The 23330-nt window shown below is 39.1% G+C and overlaps 2 protein-coding genes across 2 annotated transcripts in view; one reads left to right on the plus strand and one right to left on the minus strand.

Moving 5' to 3' along the window:
• Nucleotides 1–6897: 6897 nt before the first annotated feature.
• On the minus strand, nucleotides 6898–11474 carry SERP1 (stress associated endoplasmic reticulum protein 1). The gene is made up of 3 exons (XM_024769044.1): nucleotides 10973–11474; nucleotides 10607–10682; nucleotides 6898–9426 (listed from the first exon to the last, which is right to left on the minus strand). The coding sequence occupies exons 1-3, from the start codon at nucleotides 11054–11056 to the stop codon at nucleotides 9386–9388; spliced, it is 201 nt and encodes a 66-aa protein (XP_024624812.1). The 5' UTR covers nucleotides 11057–11474; the 3' UTR covers nucleotides 6898–9385.
• Nucleotides 11475–11631: 157 nt separating this feature from the next.
• EIF2A (eukaryotic translation initiation factor 2A) overlaps nucleotides 11632–23330 on the plus strand; it is a 37846-nt gene continuing 26147 nt past the window's right edge. The window contains exons 1-2 of the mRNA XM_024769043.1: nucleotides 11632–11799; nucleotides 21419–21488. Of these exons, the coding sequence (XP_024624811.1) occupies nucleotides 11748–11799; nucleotides 21419–21488 (122 nt within the window). The 5' untranslated portion in view covers nucleotides 11632–11747. The remainder of the gene's footprint in view (nucleotides 11800–21418; nucleotides 21489–23330) is intronic.

Below are 23330 nucleotides of genomic sequence, written 5' to 3' on the forward strand. Positions count from 1 at the left end.
CTAGCTGGGGCCAGGGGCAAGTACTAGGAGGTCAGTCATATGGGTAGGGCAGAGGCAAAGCAGGCACTGGTTGGGCAGGGGATGTGCAGAGAGCAAGAGAATATCCATCTTGAGTGGCCTGATCATGCAACATGCATTAGCTCACTTAATTTCATTTTATAGTTGTGAAACTGAGACTTTAAATAGATTGCCCAAGGTTACACAGATACAAAGCGATAAAAAATAGATACAAACCCAGGCGTCAGAGCCAGCATTTGAAAAGTTGCTCAACCTTGCTAGGAATCAGACAAATGCATATTACAACAACACTGAGACTATTTTCTTATTAGAAGGGCAAAAGTTGAGGATATAGGAACTCTTACACATTGCTGGTGTAAATTTAATTTTTTAGAACCTATTTTGGATAATGATTTCACCATACTTAATACATTTGAAGATGTACATACCGCATACCCAGAAGTTCCACTTCTAGACTAGAGAAATTCTATATACATCTGTACAAAGAAACAATGTATAAACATCCACGTTGTTTACAGCTGTACAAATATTGAGAAAAAGAAAGCTGGTGACTTCCTGCCACGTTAAATATGGAGGCTGCCTTCTTTTTGTTTTCGATGAGGAAGGCCCCTTACCCTATCAGAGATCCCTTTGTTTTTGCGGTTCACGAAGCAGGGGCATGTTATTTGCATAGAGTATTTTTAAGTTTTAAAAGTGCTTTTACCATCATTAGGTTTCAGAACAGTTGCGTGTGACAAGAGGGTAAGTGTTTCCTTTTCCTTAGGCCAAGAAACTTAGGGGATTTAAGGCCATAGATCGAGAACTCGGAGCCCGCTTTAAAACTTCTCAAAATTTAATTTTCATACAAATCAGATGGTGGTCCTGTGAAAATGCAAATTATCTTTCAGTGGGCCTTGGGTGAGGCCCGAGATTCTGCATTCCTAACAGGTTTCCAGGTTACTGTGGGTCCCCTGGCCACACTCTTGAGTAGTGGGAGATTAGACCATTGACACAGGCTGGATATTAAACTCCACTGGTCCACTTTCCCTGTCTGTCCTTCGCAGTGCAGATGGATTTAAATGTAATGTTTAGCAAAAGAAAGGGATCTCACCTTGAAAAAATCCTGATGTTGTTCTCAAGCAAGCAGAAATGACTTTAAGATTTCATGTTTTCATTCTCTCTGGCACTTTCCTTCTTTGTGTAATCCATTTGTAATTAATAGGTGGGCCATGCACGGGGAACCAAGACTGGAGCTAGGCCGAAACATGCTTGGGTACTTCCAGTGTTGATTTATCTTTATGATTCAGGCTTTGTCAGAAATTATAGTCTGTCTCAGTCCTGGATGCCTTTCCACCTTAGAATCTACAATTGTTTATTAACTGATGCCCAGTGTGTCAAACAGAAAACAAACCTGCAGCACCTTCGTGGTTCACCCTGGTTCCCCAGCACTCCTGGGTGTCAGGAACTAAGTGCTGTTCAGGAGCTCTGAGTGGGAGCGCGACCCGCATTTACCCAGAGGGGCCCTGTGAGTCTCCTCTGCCCAGAGTATGAGATCTGATTTGGTAACCACACCACACCCCTTGCTGCAGGGAATTCCTCTGTGAAGAGAAGCAGCTATTCTCCCAGGGACTGGATCTGGTTTGGGGGGTACAGAGCCATTCTGGGTTCCCAGTCTGGTGTGGAGAAGGGTGCCCCAGTGTGGCATCCTTGCCCCTTCCTGTGCCCTAGAATGGGGCTGGGGACAGAGGGCAGCTGACAGCCCATAGGCACCTGTCCTAAACAGCAGGTGTGGTGGTTTGACTCTTTCCTTATAAGTGGACAGACTGGTATAGCGAGGTATCAGCTTTCTTTGTGAAGCATTTTTTGGTTTTCTCAATTATAATTATTATGAACGGTTCTCAAATGTGACTAAAGGACAAATACGGCTATTGATATATTTCCAAGTATCAAGCTTCTCTTGGGAGAGTTTGTTTCTAAGGTAGTCTGAATTCGAATGCTGAGCGCAGCCATTAAGCAGAGGCTGCCAGGATTGGAAGTATCTGGGATGCATGTTATTTTGGGGTTAGATGATCTTACAAGACACGTTCTTACTTTAAAGATGATTCTGATATAATAGCGTTCTCATTGCTCTCCTTCACTTTATCACTCAACTCAAATGTTGGGCTCAGGACTTCCCCGGTGGTCCAGTGGTTAAGGATCCACCTTCCAATGCAGGGGAAGTGGGTTCGATCCCTGGTCTGGGAGCTAATATCCCACATGCCACCAGGCAACTAAGCCTGAGTGACACAACTACTGAGCCCGCCTGCTCTGAAGCCCATGCGCCACAGCTAGAGAGAAGCTCCTGCACCATATCAAAAATCCCTCGTGCCGCAACTAAGAATCAATGCAGCCAAAGATAAATAAATATTTAAAAATAAATAAATAAAATGTTGAGCTCCCCCTATGTATGTAAAGTTTCACACTAGCCTTTGTGGTGGTGAGAGTAAATGAAAAAGAATGAAAAAGAAAGATATGGCATTTGTTCTTTTTTTTAAAATAATTTTTTAAATTTATTTTTGGCTGCATTGGGTCTTCGTTGCTGTGCGCGGGCTCACGGGCTCTAGAGCACAGGCTCAGTAGTTGTGGCGCACGGGCTTGTTTGCTCCACAGCATGTGGGATCTTCCCAGGCCAGGGAATCCCCTGCATTGGCAGGCGGATTCTTAACCACTGCACCACCAGGGAAGCCCCTGGCATTTGTTCTTAAGGACTGCATACACTAGCTGAGAAACTAAGAAACAAAACCAAGAATTATGGGAACATAATAAACACTAACTGGTCCAGAGTCATCAGTTCCAAAGAGAGTGTTTCTGACTCCCATAGCAAGGGAAAACTTCGCAGAGGAGGTAAAATTTAAGCTAGACTTTGAAGGCTGTGTAGTATTGTAACGTAGGAAAAATGAGCAAAAACACTTAAAGTGCAGGTTATCTAGAGAACAAATAGGTGGTTGCCAGAGGGGAAGGGACTAGGGGGAGGAGAGAAGTAGGTGACAGGTGAGGTGGTACAAAATTCCAGCCGCAAAATAAATGAGTCACAGAGGTGAAATGTGGGGAAAATAGTCAATGGTTATGTAATGTCTTTGTATGGTGACAGATCATAACTAGACTTATCGTGATGACCATTTTGAAGTGTATAGAAATATTGAATCACTATGTTGGGTACCAGGAACTGACATAGTGTTGTAGGTCAACTATACTTCAAAAACAAATCAACTAACTCAGAGAAAAAGAGATGAGACTTGAGGCAGTGGTGGAGCTGGGGGGAGGGGGAATTGGATGAAGGCAATCAAAAGGTACAACTTCCAGTTATAAGAAAAATAAGTATTAGATGTAATGTACAACCTGATAAGTACAGTGAACACTGCTGTATGTCATATGTGAAAGTTGTTAAGAGAGGAAATCCTAAGAGTTCTCATCACAAGGAAAATATTTTTTTCTATTTCTTTAATTTTGTATCTATATGAGATGATGGATGATCACTAAACTTATTGTGATCATTTCATGAAGTATGTAGGTTAAATCACTATGCTCTGCATCTTAAACTTACACAGTGCTATATGTCAATTATATCTTAATGAAACTAGAACAAAACAGTAAAGTGAATAAATGCTGTTGGAAAAATGGTGCTTATAGTTGACACTGGGTTGCTGCAACCTTTAATTTGTAAAAAATGCAGTATCTGTGAAGAACAATAAAGTAAGATATGCCTAAGCAGATATTGCTTTTTTTTTTTTTTTTAATTAATTTATTTATTTATTTATTTTTGGCTGCGTTGGGTCTTCGTTGCTACCAACGTGGGCTTTCTCTAGTTGTGCGAGCGGGGCTTACTCTTCGTTGCAGTGCACGGGCTATTTTTTGGTTTTTTTTTTCTTTTTTTTTTTTAGACAGATTGAGTTTTTGTTGCAACCCTGCATTGTTAGATGATTGTTATTTTTTAAAATATTTATTTTGCTGGGCTGGGTGTTAGTTGCAGCACGTGGGATCTTTAGTTGTGGCATGTGAACTCTTAGTTGAGGCATGTGAGATCTAGTTCCCTGACCAGGGATTGAATCCAGGCCACCTGCATTGGGAGCTCCGAGTCTTAGCCATTGGACCACCAGGGAAGTCCCAATAAAGTATTTTTTAATTAAGGTATATTCATCTTTTAAAGACCTAATGCTATTGCACACTTAATAGGCTACAGTGTAGTGTAAACATAACTTTTATATGCACTGGGAAATCGGACAATTCCTGTGACTCGCTTTATTGTGATATTCACTTTATTGTGGTGGTCTGGAACTGAACCCGCGTTATCTCTGAGGTTTGCCTGTATATGGGGATCAGTTTTCTCTTGAAGTTCATTCTTCCTTCTAGAGGAAAGAAAAGTGATTTTAATGCTAACCAATTCCACTAGTCAAAATAAAAGTAATGCAATAGAGCTCATGTACACTGAACCTAGATAATATGAGCCTTTCATGTATTTGTGATTTTAACGGAACCCCAGGGAGAAGACAGTACTCAAAATGGTAACATTTTGAGCCCAAAACCAAGAGTTAAAGAATACTTTTTAGTTGTTTTCACTTTTATAACCTCCCTGAAGTCAGAGTGTTTAGGCAAATCGTCATTTTATGTCTCTATTTAAGGTCAATTCTGTGTTTGTTCTTTTTCCACATACATGAAAAGAATGTTACCATGTCTGGAATGCTGAATCTGAAAAAATTGAGGTACAAGAACCTTATTGTGAATTATGCAAATAAAGGAAGTAAGCATTGAAAAAAAGAAAAGCACAAGGCTTCTGAAAAATGAAAGTAGAGTCTTTGGGCTAGAGCGAGTTTATGACAGGAAGATGTTGGGACAAGGCTAGGTTGGGCCATGTTGTTAAGTGTCCTAAAAATCAAAGCTAAAGAGTTAATGCAACCCAATGGCAGTAGGAAGCCATTGAAGTTTAGTTAATCCTCAGATTTTACCTTTATCAAACACTCAAGGGAGTTCATGCGATTAATATATAATCTTCTAAGGTAAGAGGAAACATTCCTAAAGAATTATAATTCCTTGGCACTCAACATACTAAAGAGCCAATTTGGTCATCCCAAATCCAGCTTTCTAATCCTTGCTTTGCTACTGGTTCACTGATGATGGGAAAGATAACTTCTCTAGGCCATAATTTCCTCAAGTGTAAATCAAGATCATTTGAAAAGTTCCTTTTAGCTCCAAACTCAATTATTCTCATTCTCCTGTTTGACTTTCTCTGTAACAGTGAGAAAAGAAGAAAAACCTGTTACTAACCCATTTAATGATATTGAAATCATGGTTTTAATTTTTTTACACTGGAAAAGAAGTCACATATGCATTATTCACTGAAACTTGTATCTGTGGAGAGCACATATGTGGATTTTTTTGACTACTGGGCTATCAAAAATTATTTTTTAACATCACAGATAAAAAAGAAATTAAACAAAAAAAACTTTAGCAAAACTACTTTTAAAAATGTACTCTGGAGTATGTGAAAGCGAATAACATTACTGATTTGATCTTTGTTAATTCTGTGCTGTACAGGAAACACCAATAGTAAATTTGTCACAAATTCATTTTCAAAAAAAAGTTGCATCCATAAAAGGACAAACTTTTTTTCTTTCTTCTTTAAATTGGCAACATGCAAAAATTTTAGCTTTCTAAAAGCAGAAGCAAAGAGCTCATGAAAACAGAAGTGTCCTGTGCGGGTATTTTGCAGTCACTCTTACGGTTTCTAGATGGTTGAGTGAGTCAGGAAATCTTGGCTCTAGTTTCTACTCTACCTCAACTAGTTCTGTGAGGGCAAATCCACCATTTATCTGGTCTTACTTTTCCTTTGAAAGACTTATCACAATTATGGTCGTTTTCATTGTATTGTCTTTTTCCTCACTACTGGACTGAAAGATACCTGAGTGCTGAGATTCTGTATTCATATATCTATCTCCAGATCTGGCACATAAGTTACTCAATATTCACTGAATAAATGAATTTTTTACTTATCTGTAAATGGAGGCAGTTGTACTAAGTTTCCCGTCATTTAAAAAAAAATAAATTTATTTATTTTTAGCTGCCTTCTGTTCTTCATTGCTGTGCACGGCTTCCTCTACTTGCAACGAGTGGGGGCCACTCTTCAGGTGGGTGCAGTGTGTGGGCTTCTCATCGCAGTGGCTTCTATAGCTGCGGAGCATGGGCTCTAGGCACGTGGGCTTCAGTAGTTGTGGTACGTGGGCTCAGTAGTTGTAGCTCACAGGCTCAGTAGTTGTGGCACATGGGCTTAGCTGCTCCGCAGCATGTGGGATCTTCCCCGGCCAGGGCTCAAACCTGTGTACCCTGCATTAGCAGGTATATTCTTAACCACTGCACCACCAGGGAAGCCCTCTATGGCATTTCTATCTTTGATTCTTTGATATGAATTTACTTTGAATTATTTAAGTCCAGACAGTTGAATTTTTCCCTTCAGCTTGATTTCTAGCATTTTGTTGCTCATTAGCACTCTTTCCAGATTTGGCCATTTTTGTTCTAACTTGAAGATAAAGTGGTACAAACAGCTAGAGTGGGACTGTGTATAGACAGGAAAGGATTCTCTGTGGGAGTGTCATAGAATTTGTTATTGAACCCAACTCCTACCTCTTAAAAGTTGTAGTTTGCATCTAAAATGACAAGTTAAAAAAACTAATACATAGGTAAATGTGAATCAAACTTCAGAACAATTTCTAAATGGAAAATCTGATGATGTCCTAAATTTTACAGATGCTAAAAGCATAATAAAATTTTGTTGCTGAACCTCCCAAGAATATAATCCAGCACTACATGGTAGTCCTTTGTGCCAACAAAACTCCAGGAACCTCAGTGACAATAGCCATGGCCTTGCAGTTGAGTATATACATTTCTTTAATGTAAATCAAAGCCTATTACAATGCATTCTGTTACAATGAAAATCTTCACTTATTTTGGAAGCTCACTCAATCATTTTGAGCAACATTATATACAACCCAACAGATACAATGAAATCACTGACAACTCCTTGAAACGTTATAGCTAAATTACAAAGAGTAATTGGATAATGTAGACAACCCCGATAAAGTATTTATTCTCACATTGTGCTCAATATTAGATGACATATAAAATTCAACTGGGAAAGGGAAATCAAGAAAAAGAAAAAAAATTGTGCTTTTCCTTGAACCAGACTCAAATAATGAGATGAGGGTAAACCCCAGTTGGGAAAGTATTTAATTCATTGTGCTTTTATATATTTTTCTTGCTACCTATTCCCAGTTAAAACCTTAAATTTGTGCCTCTGGGTACTATTTCTTTTAACTCAAGTACAACATACCAGGCGTTCCTTAAAATCATTTTCTATTAAGTATAAAAAGTATACTCAGATAAGAACTCTATAAAATCATTTCCTTTTAGAAGGCATCAAATATTAAGGGATCTTTATTTTTAAAGGGTTAATGAAATGACATACCTTTCATTGACCCAAACATGCATAATCCATCCTTAAAAATGCACCCAATTGGTAATGACACGATATACAAAGGGAATGCAACTTTACATATGTAAAATGATTGCTCACTATGGCAATTTAACAGTCAAATTAACAGACATTGTACATTAAAAACAAAACAACACAAAAACCCTCAATGTCTTAAAGCCAGTTATCTATAGGAAACCAAGGGAAATTCTGATATGGAATAGTTTGACTCAAAGCAAAGAATAAGGCACCTGCTATGAATTTAGAACAATAACTTTCATTTTTAAAGTTACAACAAAATAGAATTAGTTAACCAAGACACTTGTTTCCAAGAGGGAAACAAGTACAGGGGTTGATTTCCTGGGTGAGAAAGGCAGGTAACAATGCAGATAAAAACCTGCTGGCCTAAGGTCAGCAGATTCCTTTCCTATTGTAGTCAAGTTCCTAAACGTCCTTAACCACTCCTCTCCTTTATTCTCCCCATACTTAGGGGTATGGGAAGCTCTGAGGTTCACACTGTATATAGACTAGGTAGTAGATTTCCCTTCTGTTCCTCTTAAAACAGCTTATTTTCAAGAGGTATCCTGAGGCAATTAACACAGCAAACAAGCAGCTTTCTTTCCAATTCATGACCACATAGACACCTCTCAGGCTTTTTTCATCATTATGGCTAAGAATTTAAATAGCCAATACTTGAAATTTTCAACAGTACCAGAAAACTCAAAACCTGCCTTATCACTCACCCTTACCATTAGTAAAAAGAAAGTTTGATCAATCATAACCTATAAAATCATACAACAAAGGGAAGACTGAAGACTGATCCGTATCAGTAAATCCATTTAATTTCACATGACACTTTAGTCTGATGTATCTAGTACCCTAACAGAATTTTAATCATAAATCAAGAAAAAGCATTTCCAAACTAATTTGCAGTTGATGTGCCTTTTTGGTATTAAAAGTGCTATTAACATGCTGTCCTACGGCCCACTGGACTCAACAGGACGTCCTGATGAGGCATCCATTTTTAGTACTATTTTTCCCTAAAATGTTGTGAGCATAATAGGCCCCTTTGATATATTAAAGTAATTCTGGTGAAATCAATGGTGATATAAAAAACCTTCCCTGACTTTACTCCACCATGGCTGCTTTTAGTGAAACCGAAGTGACTAAGTTATAAAATGCTCAACCAAGTTGTTTTCTTATAGCCTCTTACGTTAGTATATTCACTCATGCAAAATCCAAGGTAGTGTAAAAGAAATAATATTGTTAAAATAGACGTTGTGGCTATAAGCATCTCCCTTTATATTAGGCATTTAGAAGCTTTTTAAAATTTTCAGGTGCTAAAGATTTTGGGAAAACTAGGCTAACTGTGTAGTTGTTCCATTTATAAGCACCTTATTACAGGACGGTTACATGACCCTCTATGGGAGTGTGCTTTCAAGAAATAGTAATAAAGTGCCTAGCTATATAAAAACCGTAGGATTCCAAATTTTAAATTAAGCTAATTGCATTTACACATTAGGGCTAACAAAATCTAGACCCTGTCTACACAGATTCAATCTAATTACCTATATTGTATACTGTTCTAATAACCACATTAAAAAAAAAAACTTACTCTTTACTGACTGAATAAGTAGGGTCCACTACTGTAGCTTAACAAATTTTATTGCTTTATTCATGTGGTGCTTTTGCAAGGCACTGTGGTATGGACTAGAAAACTTGGAATGACTTGTGAAGAAACCTTGGAATGACACATGAAGGATGATATGAAAAGTCATTCTGAGGCAGGATGCTTTACTGAATTGTTTTTAACCAGGGTATCAAACATCAGGAATGAGTTCAAGTTAAAATTCACAGGAGAATGGAAACATCTTAAGGTCAGTCACTTCACATGCCCATCCTGATACTTTGAATAATCTGGAAAATTGCTGTAAAGAGAGAGAGCAAGTATTAAAACATGCTTGGAATAAAACAGGCCTGGCAACTGACAAATATTAAGGTAGTTCAAGAATCCAAGAATACCCTTACAATTACTTGCAAATACTATGTAACTTCATAGTAATATGAACACAGGCCTACCGTAATAATACAATCTTTTTATGCCTCAGCTTCCTTGAATTTTATGCCAAAATGTCTAGAGAGTTACCAAATAAGCAGTGATTTTTAGAAAGAAATTAAAGCACCAAAGCAAAAAGGTTTTTCTAGCATACAATTATTTTGGTTTAACCCTAAACATTAGGTGTACTTGGCCTGTAACATATGCACATTTCCTCATTCTCACAAGGCTGAAAGTCAATAATCTTTAGGTTACATAAATTGCTTGGCTCTTGGCCATTTATCAGGAAAGCTTCCAATTGGTATGTTTAGGAGACAGGCAAAGTGAAATGTTTAAAAGAAACCTCAGTAACTTTAAGATGTCAGAACATGTAAAACAGAAACAAGTATTTCCATATTAACAGCTTGCATATTAAGATGAAGAGAAGAAGGCATTCTGTAATCCATCTCCTTGGGCAAGAGCCTACTACTCTAACAGCAGTCTGTCCTGATAACTATTTTTTCCTACCATATGTCAAACATTTCTTTTGTTAAACTAAAAACATTTGTCTCGCACGTTAAATTGCCAATCAGGTACAAGTTCCTCTACAATGAGCCAATTCTTTACACTAGCTTTACTTTATAAAATATATCCAATTTTGACATAAAGACATTAGATTTCGGAACATGTTAAATTAAGTTCGAACATCTGCATGTACATGATGTTCATAAGCTTCACTTTCGCAAAGGTTGCAAAATATTCTAAATTCTCATTCTGGGAGGTGTTTTTGTTTTTTGTTTTGGTCTAATATTTGTCAACTCGATCATTACTAAGGACCTGACCTCCTTTTCTGCTCTCCTGTGAGCTCAAATCAAGCGGGGAGAAGTTTCTAGAGCACCACCCTCTGTGCGTATGTGGGACAAGTAATTGGGTTCAGATAAAACAGAATTATGCGGAGCTCCCGGCAGGTGGATTGAGAACTATGCGGGCAGGATTCACCACTGATGGATCACCACGTCATCCCCAACCCGTCATCCAACACCCTACCCGATGATCGCCCCCAAAGCACTTACCAGAACCACAAACAACAAAAATGAAGAGAGCCAATAACCAGGGTCCTACAGACGCCTTCTCTTCGGGAGCATTTCTCTGCAAAAAGGAAAATCCACGGTCTCCAATGCAAAACAACCACTCAGACCCCGGGCTCTCACCCTGCACCCCGGGCCAGGTCGCCGGGTCCCTGCACCTCACTGGTCTCCCCTGCGTTCCCGAGCCGCCCGGCTCCGGCACCCACCTCCCTGAGCTCCCAACTTAGCGTCCGGCTCGCGACCTCGGGCCCTTGAGTCGCCCGGGTCTGGGGAAGGGAGCTCGGCGCGGCCCCGGGGCCCGGGCCTCATACCCGGCTGCGGAACCAAGAGGGGCGCCCGCTTTTCCCTTACCGAGGTCTTGGCAACGTTGCCGCGCTGGGTGATGTTCTTGCTGTGCTTCTCGTTGGCCATACGGATCCGCTGCTTGGCGACCATCTTCGCAGCGCAACCACCTGCCCCGGCCACCGCTGGGCCTCGCTCGCTCGCTTCTCCTCGGGTCGCTGCGACCAACGCTCCGCTCCCGGTGCCCGCGCCGCCGGAGCGAGGAGGCTCTCAGGTGGGGCGCTAGCTCCGGCCGCTGGGCCTGGGCGCGGCGGGCGCGGGGTCTGAGCCCTTAGCTGGGCGCGGGCCGCCGGCTGACTGACGACGCCGGACCGTCCGGCCGAGCGAGACGGGCGCGCGGGAGGGGGAGAGCAGGCCGCCGTGATATTCTCGCGTCTCCGCTGTGGCCTCCGCCGGGAGCGTGGAGTGAAAGAGGAAGAGAACGCAATGCTTCACAACGCAACAACCTGACGGTGCAAGCCGTCGCCTCGAACTACTTCGGGTTCGGCTGCCAACGTCAGCATTGGGCCGACTCCGCCCCGCGGAAGTGCACGCTCCGCCTGCTGAGGAAGAGGGAGAGGGAGGGCGAAGGCCGTCACTCCAGCCTTAGCTCCGCCCCTCCACGCTCCGTAAAGTGTTGCCCCAGAGCTGCGCGTGCGCGTTCGGGCTCCTTTTTCACGTCTCTCTCCGACCGGAAGTGAATTGGCCCCGAGGCTGGCGACCCCGGAAACACCGGTTCGCCGTCTCACGCCGGAGGAGACGTGTTGGGGCCGGGTTCGGCTCTCGTGAACTCTGACCCAAGCATATGAGTTTCTCTTTCCGGGACAAGATGGCGCCGTCCACGCCGCTTCTTACAGGTGAGCTCTGAACGAGCAAGGGATTATTTCGTTAGAGCAATAATTTTTGTGTCTCTAATCTTGGGCACCACCCGAGAAGCCTTGGAGTCTGATCCGCCTTTTCTTGTGGATTGTAGGAGAGCCGGAGGGCCTTTTGGATTTCTTGGTGTAGCGTGGCAGTCGGAAGTTAGGCTCTAGCCTCGGGAGCTCCAGCATTCCCCTTCCCTTTTGCTCGTCCATCATTCTTTCCTGACACTTTAAGTTCTACAGGAATAGAGGAAGGGGCATAAAAACGAAGAGTGCTAGTGGGATTTGTTACTCTGGGTCTGCAATATTGGTGTTACACTAACGCTTACTTGGTGACAGGCCCTGTTGACAGGGTGAAGTCATTTAGCTAGCTCTGTATTAAGAAAAAAACGTAAACGTATGACTCGGTCTACTAGAATAACCACGCACATTAAATACACCTGAATTTAAGTGATACCGAATCCTGCACTCCTTGCTTTAATGAAATTTGTGGGACTGAGTAGGGCGAGTGGAGCTGCAATAGTGTAGGTTTTAAGGGGATGAGAGTGTGGTCTGGGGTGGTAGCATATAATGAACATTATAAAGATAAAGTAACAACGTTAGAACATTACAGGATTCCTGAGGTTTCGAAGCTGAGGCAGAGTTTATAATGTTGGAGAAGATAATAAACAGTCTTAGACAATGTCGGCGATGACTCTGGATTAATGGCTGGAGTCTCGTATATGAGCATCAAGTAAGGAGAGGGGAGTTGGGAGGGAAAAGAAGGCTATAAGTTACCGATAACTTAATAACATTAAGGAAAAAGAAGCCATTGAGGGAAAGGTTGTCTACTTTTGAGGAAAGGGGTTATTTCCCCCTGAGACTTGGGGGGAAAATAAGCTTTTGCACTTTTCACCATTCTACATTTTGAAATCTTGGTTATTAAGCACCCTGCCCATTCATATTCAATCTGGCTACCACAGTTCATTCACCACACATTTATCAAAAACTAATTTGTTAGATAACATACCAGGCAGATACTGCTTAAAAAGTAACTAAATGAATTTATTTCTGTAGCTTCATAAAGGTAGCTTGTATGTTACTTATAATTTTGGAATACTAAATGCTTTTTTTGAACTTTAAAAACTGGTACATTTTAAAATTTGATCATTATTTTTTCCCTTTTAAAATCCTTACAGTGACTGCTTGCAGGGTAAATTCCATCCTGTTTAGCATAGCATATAGAACCCTTTATAATCCTTGAATAGCTCTTGTCATTCATTTTACTCCTTGCCATCCTATCCTATTTTGTTCTCCATCAATACTGAACTGCTCATAAAACCCTTGAACAACCTATTTCCTCAGTCTAACACTGCTCTCTTCCTCTTGATTTGGCTGACGTCTTTTTATCTTTTAAATTTCATTTTAGACATCATTACTTTGTGAAGTCTTTCCTTAGTCTTCCCAGATAGTCTTTCCCCAGCCTATTTTGGTACCTCATATATACTTGAGGTTTTTGGGGTTTTTTTCCCCACTTATCACACAGGGTAATTATCTAGTTTAGATGCTTTTCTCCCTTGCTAGACTGTGAATTCCTTAATGGCAGGGGCAGAGCTTTATTCATCCCTGTCTTCTCAGTACCAAGTACAATGCTTGGTAAACAATAGACACTAAGTGGGTTTTTTTGTTTTTGTTTTGTTTTTTTATTTTTGGCTGTGTTGTGTCTTCGTTGCTGCACGCGGGCTTTTCTCTGGATGCAGCGAGCAGGGGATACTCTTCGTTGTGGTGCACAGGCTTCTCATTGCGGTGGCTTCTCTTGTTGCAGAGCACGGGCTCTAGCCACACGGGCTTCAGTAGTTGTGGCACATGGGCTCAGTAGTTGTGGTGCACAAGCTTGGTTGCTCCGCGGCATGTGGGATCTTCCCGGACCAGGGCTCGAACCCGTGTCTCCTGCATTGGCGGGCGGATTCTTAACCACTGTGCCACCAGGGAAGCCCAACACTAAGTGTTAAATGGAAGAATAAATTAGTGAATGATAACCACTTTATTTGTAGTCAGATTAACCAAGAGTGACAGTTTTCTTACAGTGCTTAAGGTCAAGGACTTTGTAAGAGCTTAAGGGTTATCTAGTCTGTGTGCTCCAAATATTCTCATATTTATAGCAGCTCAGAGAAATTCACATTGCAAATTGGCAGAATCAGGATTATATTCAGTCATTCAACTCCATGGCCCATTTTTCTTTCACTATAACACACTGATTAATCTTTTAAACATTCTTAGTATAGGTATTTCAGTCAATAATAGATTCTTTTACTTCCAAAACCTTTTTTTAAATATAGACTTATGGGACTTTGGAGTTGTGAATAACTTAAAGATTATCCAGTAAATTTTATTAGTTATGACTTTTAATTGGAAATGACAAAAAGCTAAAGCAGGTAAAAAGGGGATATTTTAAAAATTATTTTTATTTTTGGCTGTGTTGGGTCTTCGTTGCTGCGCGTGGGCTTTCTCAAGTTGTGCGAGTGGGGCTTACTCTTCGTTGTGGTGCGTGGGCTTCTCATTGCAGTGGCTTCTGTTGTTGTGGAGCCCAGGCTCTAGGCGCGTGGGCTTCAGTAGTTGTTGCATGCAGGCTCAGTAGTTGTGGTTTGTAGGCTCTAGAGCGCAGGCTCAGTAGTTGCGGCTCCGTGGCATTGTGGGATCTTCCCAGACCAGGGCTTTGAATCCGTGTCCCCTGCATTGGCAGGTGGATTCTTAACCACTGCACCACCAGAGAAGCCCCGAAAAGGGGATTTTTTTTTTTTTTTTAAGAAAAAACTCATGTAACCTTAAAGCTTCTACTGTCACATCCAGGTATTCACATGACTCCAGAAATCTGTTTTTCTTCCTCCTTCAGCTCTTGCTTTCTTTCCGATTAAACTTATTGTCAGGCTGACGTTCTAATCGGGAGCTCCAGGTTTACAGTCAAGCAGCTCGACAGCCCCAGAGGAAAGTGCACATCTGTGCCAGTCTCGAGGCTGGCTGTCTTTGGCTTGGCTCATGCTCCTCTTTGAATCAGTCCAGTTTTAATCAGACCACCAGGACCAAATTATATTCTCACCCCTGGACGTTTCCCAAAGGAAAACTAAAGTCTCCTAAAAGGGGGGCCTGGATGCTAGGCATGTAAAACAATAGCCCTTACATGAAGCCCATATTGTCCAATCAGCTTGCCTAGTTGAAGCCATTGAGATAAGACTGAGTCATTTTCTTAAATTGATATATACTTCAGGGGATGTAAGCATTGGAAAAAGTATCATACTATAATGATCACCATATCCCTGGCATAGGACCCTTGTTTGTTGAAGTCCAGTAGTTTTCTCATATTGACTCAGGCCTAGAGCAATAAATAGTATGTGAGTATCTAGAAAGGCTAGTAAGTTTTAAAAAGATACTATGTAGGTACAGTATTTAATGTAATTGTTGTTTTTAAACAGTTATTCTGTGTGAAACTCTGGCATTTATTTGTTGCTTTAATGACAAGAACTGTTAGCATTCCAGATTTTTCTTTCCAGTAGAACATATTGCTGATCCTTTTTGATTAAAGGGGAAAATCACTAAAAATAAGGAATCAGGTCAAATGTCAATACACTATGTTAAGCTATCCCCACATTTTACTCAGTGTTTCACATTTAGTCGCTTCTAATTAAAATGAATTCCTCATTAGAAATTCATATGTAGAAAAAAATTGTTTCAGTTATTGAAAAGAGTTTGAGTCCATATTTATTTTTGCTTTTATTAACTTATAATGCAGTTTATGTTCTGTTATGAACCTGATTTTGTGTTTCTTCTGATAAACTTTGTATATCCACGTATTCAAGTTTGTATAAGAAGTTGCTCAAACCAATAAATCCAGTATAGTATCTTAGTGGTTCCAAAATGTCTTACAGCACTTTCTCATAGTTATGCTTCTATGTAGGGAAGTGTGAAAGAAAATATTTGTTTTAAATAGTGGTTTACATGTATGAACAAAGCTATAATGACTCCATATGACTTTTATCATGAATTTAATTGATAATTAGTTCACATATAACAGACATATCTATTGTAAAGCATCATGTACAAAGGTTGTCTAATTTAATGGGAATCAACAGTATCATCAGTGTATGAAGTAGCTTTGATATGTACTTTTGTCTTGCAGAATATGTTTTTATCTTAGTATAAAAATCTTGATCTATTCGATTTTTAATTTTAATTTAACACCTCTGTCCTGTATTCCCAGGCAAATCAGTTCTTGAGAAATGTTGACAGACTTTTGATTGGTTTTATTTCTTGCCGTATTGTGAACAAAGTATTACCAAAAAGGGATGGGCTTTTAAAAAGCCTTTTTATTTTGATATAAATTAAGACTTGAAAGAAGTTGCAGAGAGAATAAAGAAAGTTCCTGCATATCCTTCATCTAGCTTTCCCCAATGATAATATCTTATAGTATATTAGCCAAACCAGGAAATTGACACTGGTACAGTCGTATTTACTAAACTGCTCTCCTTATTTGGATTTTACTAGTTTGTGCATGTCTATATCACGTGTAGATTCATGTAGCCACCACTATCAGAATATAGAACTGCTCTATCACCACAAAGATGTTACCCGTTTATCATTGGACCCTCCTTCCAACTCTAACCATTGGCAACCACTGATCTGTCCTGTATCATGATAATTTTGTCATTTCATGAGTGTTATATATCCTGGTGAAAAGCCAACCATTTTTTTTTTAGTAAGTTTTTATAGCATGGCCGAACATAATTTGTGATAAATATTGAATAGCAACCTTAATATAATACAAAATTATTGAGACTACCTAGTGAAATTATCTTGATTATTATTCAAGGGACAATTGAAATGTACTTCTAAATTTCAAACAACAGTTTGCCTTTTTCTCCATCTCTATGCAAAATACAAATGTATTTTCCTTAAAAAAAAAAGTTAAAAAAATAAATAAAAGTTTTATAAATGGAATCATAGACTATGTAACCTTTAAATTTTTGTTTTCAAAGTGTTCTTTATTTTGAATGTGAACATATGCATGTTGAAAAGCAGTTGATTAATTTGACTCAAGATTTTGCTTCTCCAGAAACATACTAAAACCAGTCATTGAAAGCCACATGAGACTGAATGCTACTTGAGCAAGAAAGACATGGCACTTTTCACACTGACATTTCTGTGGGTGTTGCCTTCTGAGATTTGGGGTTAATAATCTGCATTATTAAGTTAAGTGGGAGTTTTGCTCCCCCACTCCTGTCTTAGTCCATTCTGGCTCCTGTAACAAAAATATCATAGACTGGGTGGTAAACAACAGAAATTTATTTCTTACAGTTCTGGAGGCTGGCAAATCCAAGATCAGGGCACTGGCAGATTCAGTGTCTGGTGATCACCTGCTTCCTGGCTCATAGACAGCCATTCTGCACTGTGTCCTCACATGGTGGAAGAGACAAAGGACCTCTTTGGGGCCTCTTTCATGAGGGCACTAATCCCATTCATAAGGGTTCTTCCTTCATGATCTAATTACCTCCCCAAAGCCATTCCAAATACTATTAGGGATTAAGTTTCAACATATGGATTTGGGGTAGGGGTACATAAACATTCAGTCTTAGCAACTCTTTTGGGATCTTCTACATGTCTTAGTTTGGGATGTAAGTATGAAATAGAAATTTTGGAAAAGGGAAACCTTGTACCCATACTGGTTGCCCTGAATACCCTGAAAGTTCCCACTGCTGTGGCCAGAAGGCTACCTTCATGGGTTCTGAGGTACAGCTGCCACTTTAATATAACATACGAAAACTTTGGATTTTCACCAAGTAAACATTGTGGTCGGTAATAACAGCAAAGTCAACAAATACAGAGGACCAAGTTCACTAGGTACAAGTGTCATGAGAACACAAGAAGCTGAGATGAGCTAGGGAAAGCTTTTTTTCTTTTTTGCCAATCACTTCAGGCATGTGTTAAGGCAATGAGCATGGTTTGATTGCATCATCATATGGCACATTTTAAAAGTATTGCGGCTTCATTGGGTATACACTGATAATGTACTGTTTTGTTTTCCTAGATAAGTATGAGAATTTTGAAAGAGCGATTAGTGAGTTAAATTGTCACTGCAGCTTGTGGGAGGGACCTCATTAGGCTGACAGAATTTTATGCAACCTAGCGATAACATGTAATCTGACAACTACAAACCCCCTAGTTTGGGAAACTCACTTTTTATTAATCCCTCAAATAAATGTTTATTAAAACCTTAACTGTAGTATTAAGAAAAGAATGGCTTGTTTTCTTCTAAATCATAATGTATCATACATTATATTGCAGCAGGCGATTGATTTGGTGACAAGAAACAACACAGCTTTGCCTGTGTAGTAAGAGAATTTTGATGCAATACTTGATTTTAGCCAGAATGCCAAGAAGCAGTTGAGAATTTCTGATGCTAAAGAATTAAACTTCATAGTTTTCAAGTCTTCTAGGAAAACATTTCCTGGCACAAAATGTTTACTAAATGTATTAGAGATTTTTAGAATAGATATCGTCAGTGTTTCATTCAAGGTGTAGCAGTAGACTGAGCTCCTTTTGAAATCATCATTTTGAGTGTAGTGATGGACTCATTTTTTAAGATCCCTAATACCTAGCACATGGAGCTGTGCAGGGGCCAGGTATAGAGCCTTGTAGGCAGTAGTGTGAGGAGTTTAGATTTTGATATGTGTAGAACACTTTGCTAGACTCCATTCTATTCAAGGGCAAACTACCCACAGCAGTTTGGCAACTCAGTTTAGTATATGAGGAAACATGGTATCCAGTTGTATACTTGTGGATATCTGACCAGAAACTCATTATTCAATTACGTGTTTACTCCCTTATTTTTCATCATTTCCACTAGAATGGAAGCTCTGTGAGTACATAGATTTTTATCTTGTCTGTCAGTGGTCCTTTTACTTTCATTCTAACTTAAAAACAAAAAAATTATTTATTTATTCATTCATTCATTTTGGCTGCGCCAGGTCTTAGTTGCAGCATGCGGGATCTTAGTTGTGGCGTGCAAACTCAGTTGCAGCATGTGTACTCAGTTGCGGCATGCGTGCAGGATCTAGTTCCCTGACCAGGGATTGAACCTGGGCCCCTTGCATTGGGAGTGTGGAGTCTTACCCACTGGACCACCAGGGAATTCCCTCAGTCTAACTTTAAATTATTTACTTTGGGAAGGTAGATTATATTATTTTCAATATCTGAAGATTGAGCTAGTTAATTTACAGGTAGAAAATTGATGTTATGAGAACTGTCCCTTGAGAAGGGAAAGAATATAGGGATCAGAGTTGGAGCCAAGAGTGGCCCCTCGCTACCAACTTTGCTGCTGAAGAGTGGGAGATTTGTGAATGAATAGCTGGCAGAAAAGGAAGGAAGTGAAATTGTAGCCATGGACTTCAGTAAAACTTTTTCCTTTCTTCAGCTCTTATAGTGTTGCTGCTAGCAGGAGTTCTAGCTGATAAAATAGTTACTCATCACCAAGTCCTGTTAGTTTTCTCTCTTGAATATTGAACACTTATTCTCCACTTTCCATTTCCACTGCCCTACCCTAGTCCAAGTTTTGTATTGTTTTGTTTTTTTGTGGCCGTGCTGCTCGGCTTGCAGGATCTTAGTTCCCTCCACCAGGGATGGATCCCAGGCCCCTGGCAGTGGAAGCTTGGAGTCCTAACCACTGGACCACCAGGGAATTCCCAAAGTTTCTATTATCTCTTCTGTAGGACTACTGCAGACCATCTTGAGTAGTTTCTTCACATCTTACTGCCTTCTGGTTCACTGTCTACACTGTACCAAGTTGAGCTTTTTGAATTGCAAGTCTGGTTTTAAAAATCTGCCTAAAACTTTTTTGAAGTTTCCCAACATTCTTAGGCTGCAGTCCAACGTTGCCTAACTTAAGCCACAGGATCCTGCTTGGTCTGAGCCCTGTTTTCTTCTCCAGATCCACCTCCTTCCAGCCACGCAGGCCTCCTTTCCATTCCTGTGATGCTGTCATCTCTCTTGTCACGGAGTTTCTGCGACTGTTACTGTTCTCCTTGCTTGTTAACTGCTATTCATCTTTCAGATCTCAGCACACAAATCACTTACTCAAGGATGCTTTCCCTAACCTTCCATTCTTAGATTAAAACTCCATATTATTCACCGTAGTAGCCTCTTATATCTTCCCTTTGTAGCACTAAATGCAGTTATAGATTTCCATATATTTGACTAATTATCTGATTAGTGAGGTCAGGGACAGGCTGATTTTCCTCCCTATTGTATCTGCAGTACTCAACATAAGGTTTTGGTGGTAGTTTTTTTTTCCTCCAGTAAGCATTTGCTGAATGAATGAATCATTTTATTTGGTTCAGCTTTAGAAGCTTCTAATTCAGTCATTTTAAAAAAGTATAATCTAGTTCTGTAGATGTTTCTGCTTATTTAATCTTGAACTTTGTTCCCATTTAATTTTTTAGAATATTACTATCATTGGGAGCTTAGTAAATGAATGTATCTCATCCTGCTTGTTCTCTTAGCTTGAGAAATTGTAAATATATTAATAATGTCATATTTTTAAGAACTTTGAATGAATTTATACTATATTTTTATGTTATTATTTTACATAAAGCACACAGTATTTTAAAGTTTATATTTTGCTGATTGGGGCACAGATTCAGAGGTGACGATGCATCTAAGGTTCCACAATCAGATAGGAACTGAGGTCTACCTTTGAGTTCATGTCCTTTCTACTATAGTACTGCCTTTCACTGGTGACAGTTACAATTTTGAGTTTTTAATGATAAAAGTTACTTGAGAGAGTAAGCTGATACAAAGATTTAACTTAGACTCAGCTCCTAATTCTGTTTCCAACATCCATACATTTTGAAAATGAGATTAGAAAATAATGTGAAAACATAATACTAAGATCACTTTTTTCCATTTGAATGAAGGAATATAAGTATGAATGCTGTATCTCAATGCAAATGCATAGATTTCTTGTAAGATAGATAAAAGTGGATTTATTGAAGTAGTCTCCTTAGAGACTAAATGAATTTGCTCTGTAGGAAAAGAACTAAGAGGGATATTACCTGTCTTAGTCAGTTCAGGCTGCTATAACAAAGTTCCACATACTGGGTAGCTTATAAACAACAGTAATTTATTTCTTATAGTTCTAGAGGCTGGAAGTCTGAGACCAGGGTGCCAGCATGGTCAGGTCTGGTGAGGACCCACTTGTTCGTTGATTGCCAACTTATTGTATCCTCTGTGTTTTTCTTGTAAAGGTACTAATCCCATTCATGAGGACTCCACCTTTGTTATCTAATAACCCCCCCAAAAGGCTCCACCTTCCAATCCCATCACATTGGGATTAGGGTTTCAACATGAGGATTTTTGTGGAGACACATTCAGTTCATCGCATTACCTGTTTATTTCTCAGCGATTACATGATTTTATGCAAGAGGAAGAAAAGTGTGCCCTTTTAATGCTGATGTTTGATAGTTCTATGAAATGTTTAATGATTTCATTAGTATTTTGACTGAAAGCTTTTTTTTTTTTAAACATTTGTGATAACTGAGTATTTATTAACAAAGTAATGGTGGTTCTTTCCCTTTTTTTTCTTTAGTCCGAGGGTCAGAAGGACTATACATGGTGAATGGACCACCACATTTTACAGAAAGCACAGTGTTTCCAAGGTATGGTTTATTTTGTCGAGTAATGTTACAGAGAACTATACAATGCATTCTAAAGTATTTTTGTTGTTATATTCTGAACAAAAAAGAAAAAGAACAGATAAGCTAGTTTCTTGGGACATATTATATAATATTAACAGAAGATGGAAAGAATGAAAGAATGCATATTCTCTATCAAGAAAAATGATCTTTAGATTTGAAAATAATAGCTTAAGCATGTTTAAAAGAAAAGGTGTAGGCAATAGTGTAATTCAGTTCATGCCTCTAGCTTAGAAGAATTTTATCTTAGGGACTGAGGAAAAACCTGCAAATGTGATAGCCAAACCACTGCCTATAATCTTCGATAAATTATAGAATGAAAAAGGTATAAGAAATGAAATATACAAAAAATATATAGCTAGATAAATAGAGAGACATTTTTCCCGAAAAGAAATAATGGAAAGGTAAACCAAAAACTAACAAAAGTGATTATCTATAGGAGGAGAGAGAATTGCAAGATCCAGGGGCATGTCTGTAAATGAACTTTGGTATATATAGTTTCGACTTTGGACCACATAATTGTTTTAAATTAAAAAAAATATTTAAATGGAAAATGGGAACAAGTGAACCTAGCTTTATATTAAGTTGGTGACATAACCATATGATGATGTACAATATTCTTAAATGCATTCAATAGTTTTATTATTAATAGAAAATTGATGTTGTCCTTTTAAATCTATTGTAGGGTAAAACAAATAAATAATTATATTAATGTCATTAGGAACCAAAGTTTCAGCATAAGAGTGAAGTGGGGAGATAGACTTGCATGTATCAATATGAATTCATGATTTCTTTTCATAAAAAATTTGTATTTCGTAGTTCTGTCCACTCTAAAGGGCTAGAGCCAGTGATAACCTGGTAGCAGTAAATACCTCACAGATTATGATTTCTAAATGCCATTCTTCACTAAAAGGAACCAGTTCCTTGGAGGAGTGGTCAACTCCAGGTATAGGACAAAAAATGTAGGAGTTGAGCTATACATGTCTTGTGCCAGAAAACGAGGAAGTTATAAAAGGCTAATGGGGTTTTGCTAAACTGTCACAGGAGTCAACATGAAGGGGTTTATACCAACCTTAGATGGGACAATTTGAGCATTAAGAAGAATAATGACTCTAAGAATTAAGACATGTTAAGTATATAAGTAGTCTGTAAAAAAATCCTCCTCCCTCCAAATCTTATTGGTCAGCATTAGAAATTGATGGGATCCTTGTTCATTACTTTGAAAATTGATAAAGAAAGAAAAAATCAAGCATTTATGTTGCCTTTCCTGTACAAACTATTTTTCAGTAACCAAATTGTTGATGAGGAAAACTTCTTTATAGAACAGTAGTAAATTTAAAAAGAATGATGGGATTAGATAATCACCATTTCGTTATCCTAAAGAAGTCATGTATCAGTGGTTCTCAAACTTTTGCATGCATCACAATCAAGAGCTTGTTAAAACACAGGATACTGTTCCCTCTTCAGATTTTCTGATTCATTAGATCTGGGGCAGGGGCCCAAGAATTAGAATTTTTAACAAGTTCCTAGGTAATGCTGACACTGCAAGTCTAGGGTCCACACTTTGAGAACGACTGATCTACGCAAATGATCATTAAAAGATGCTGTTAGATGAACTGTTGATAGGGAACTTTATAATCAGGCTGCCATCATCTGACTCTATTGACCATTTTTTTTTACTAGACTCAGTTCTCTAGAACCTTGTTACAGGAAGTATGGGCCCAAGATCAGCCATACTGGCATCACCTTGAGCCGGTGCAGAAATCAAACATCAGAACATCTCAGGCCCTACGCAGCTTACTGAAT

The sequence above is a fragment of the Neophocaena asiaeorientalis genome, unplaced genomic scaffold (assembly GCF_003031525.2).
Source record: "Neophocaena asiaeorientalis asiaeorientalis breed wild unplaced genomic scaffold, Neophocaena_asiaeorientalis_V1.1 scaffold118, whole genome shotgun sequence".
In the NCBI taxonomy this organism is placed as follows: Eukaryota; Metazoa; Chordata; class Mammalia; order Artiodactyla; family Phocoenidae; genus Neophocaena; species Neophocaena asiaeorientalis.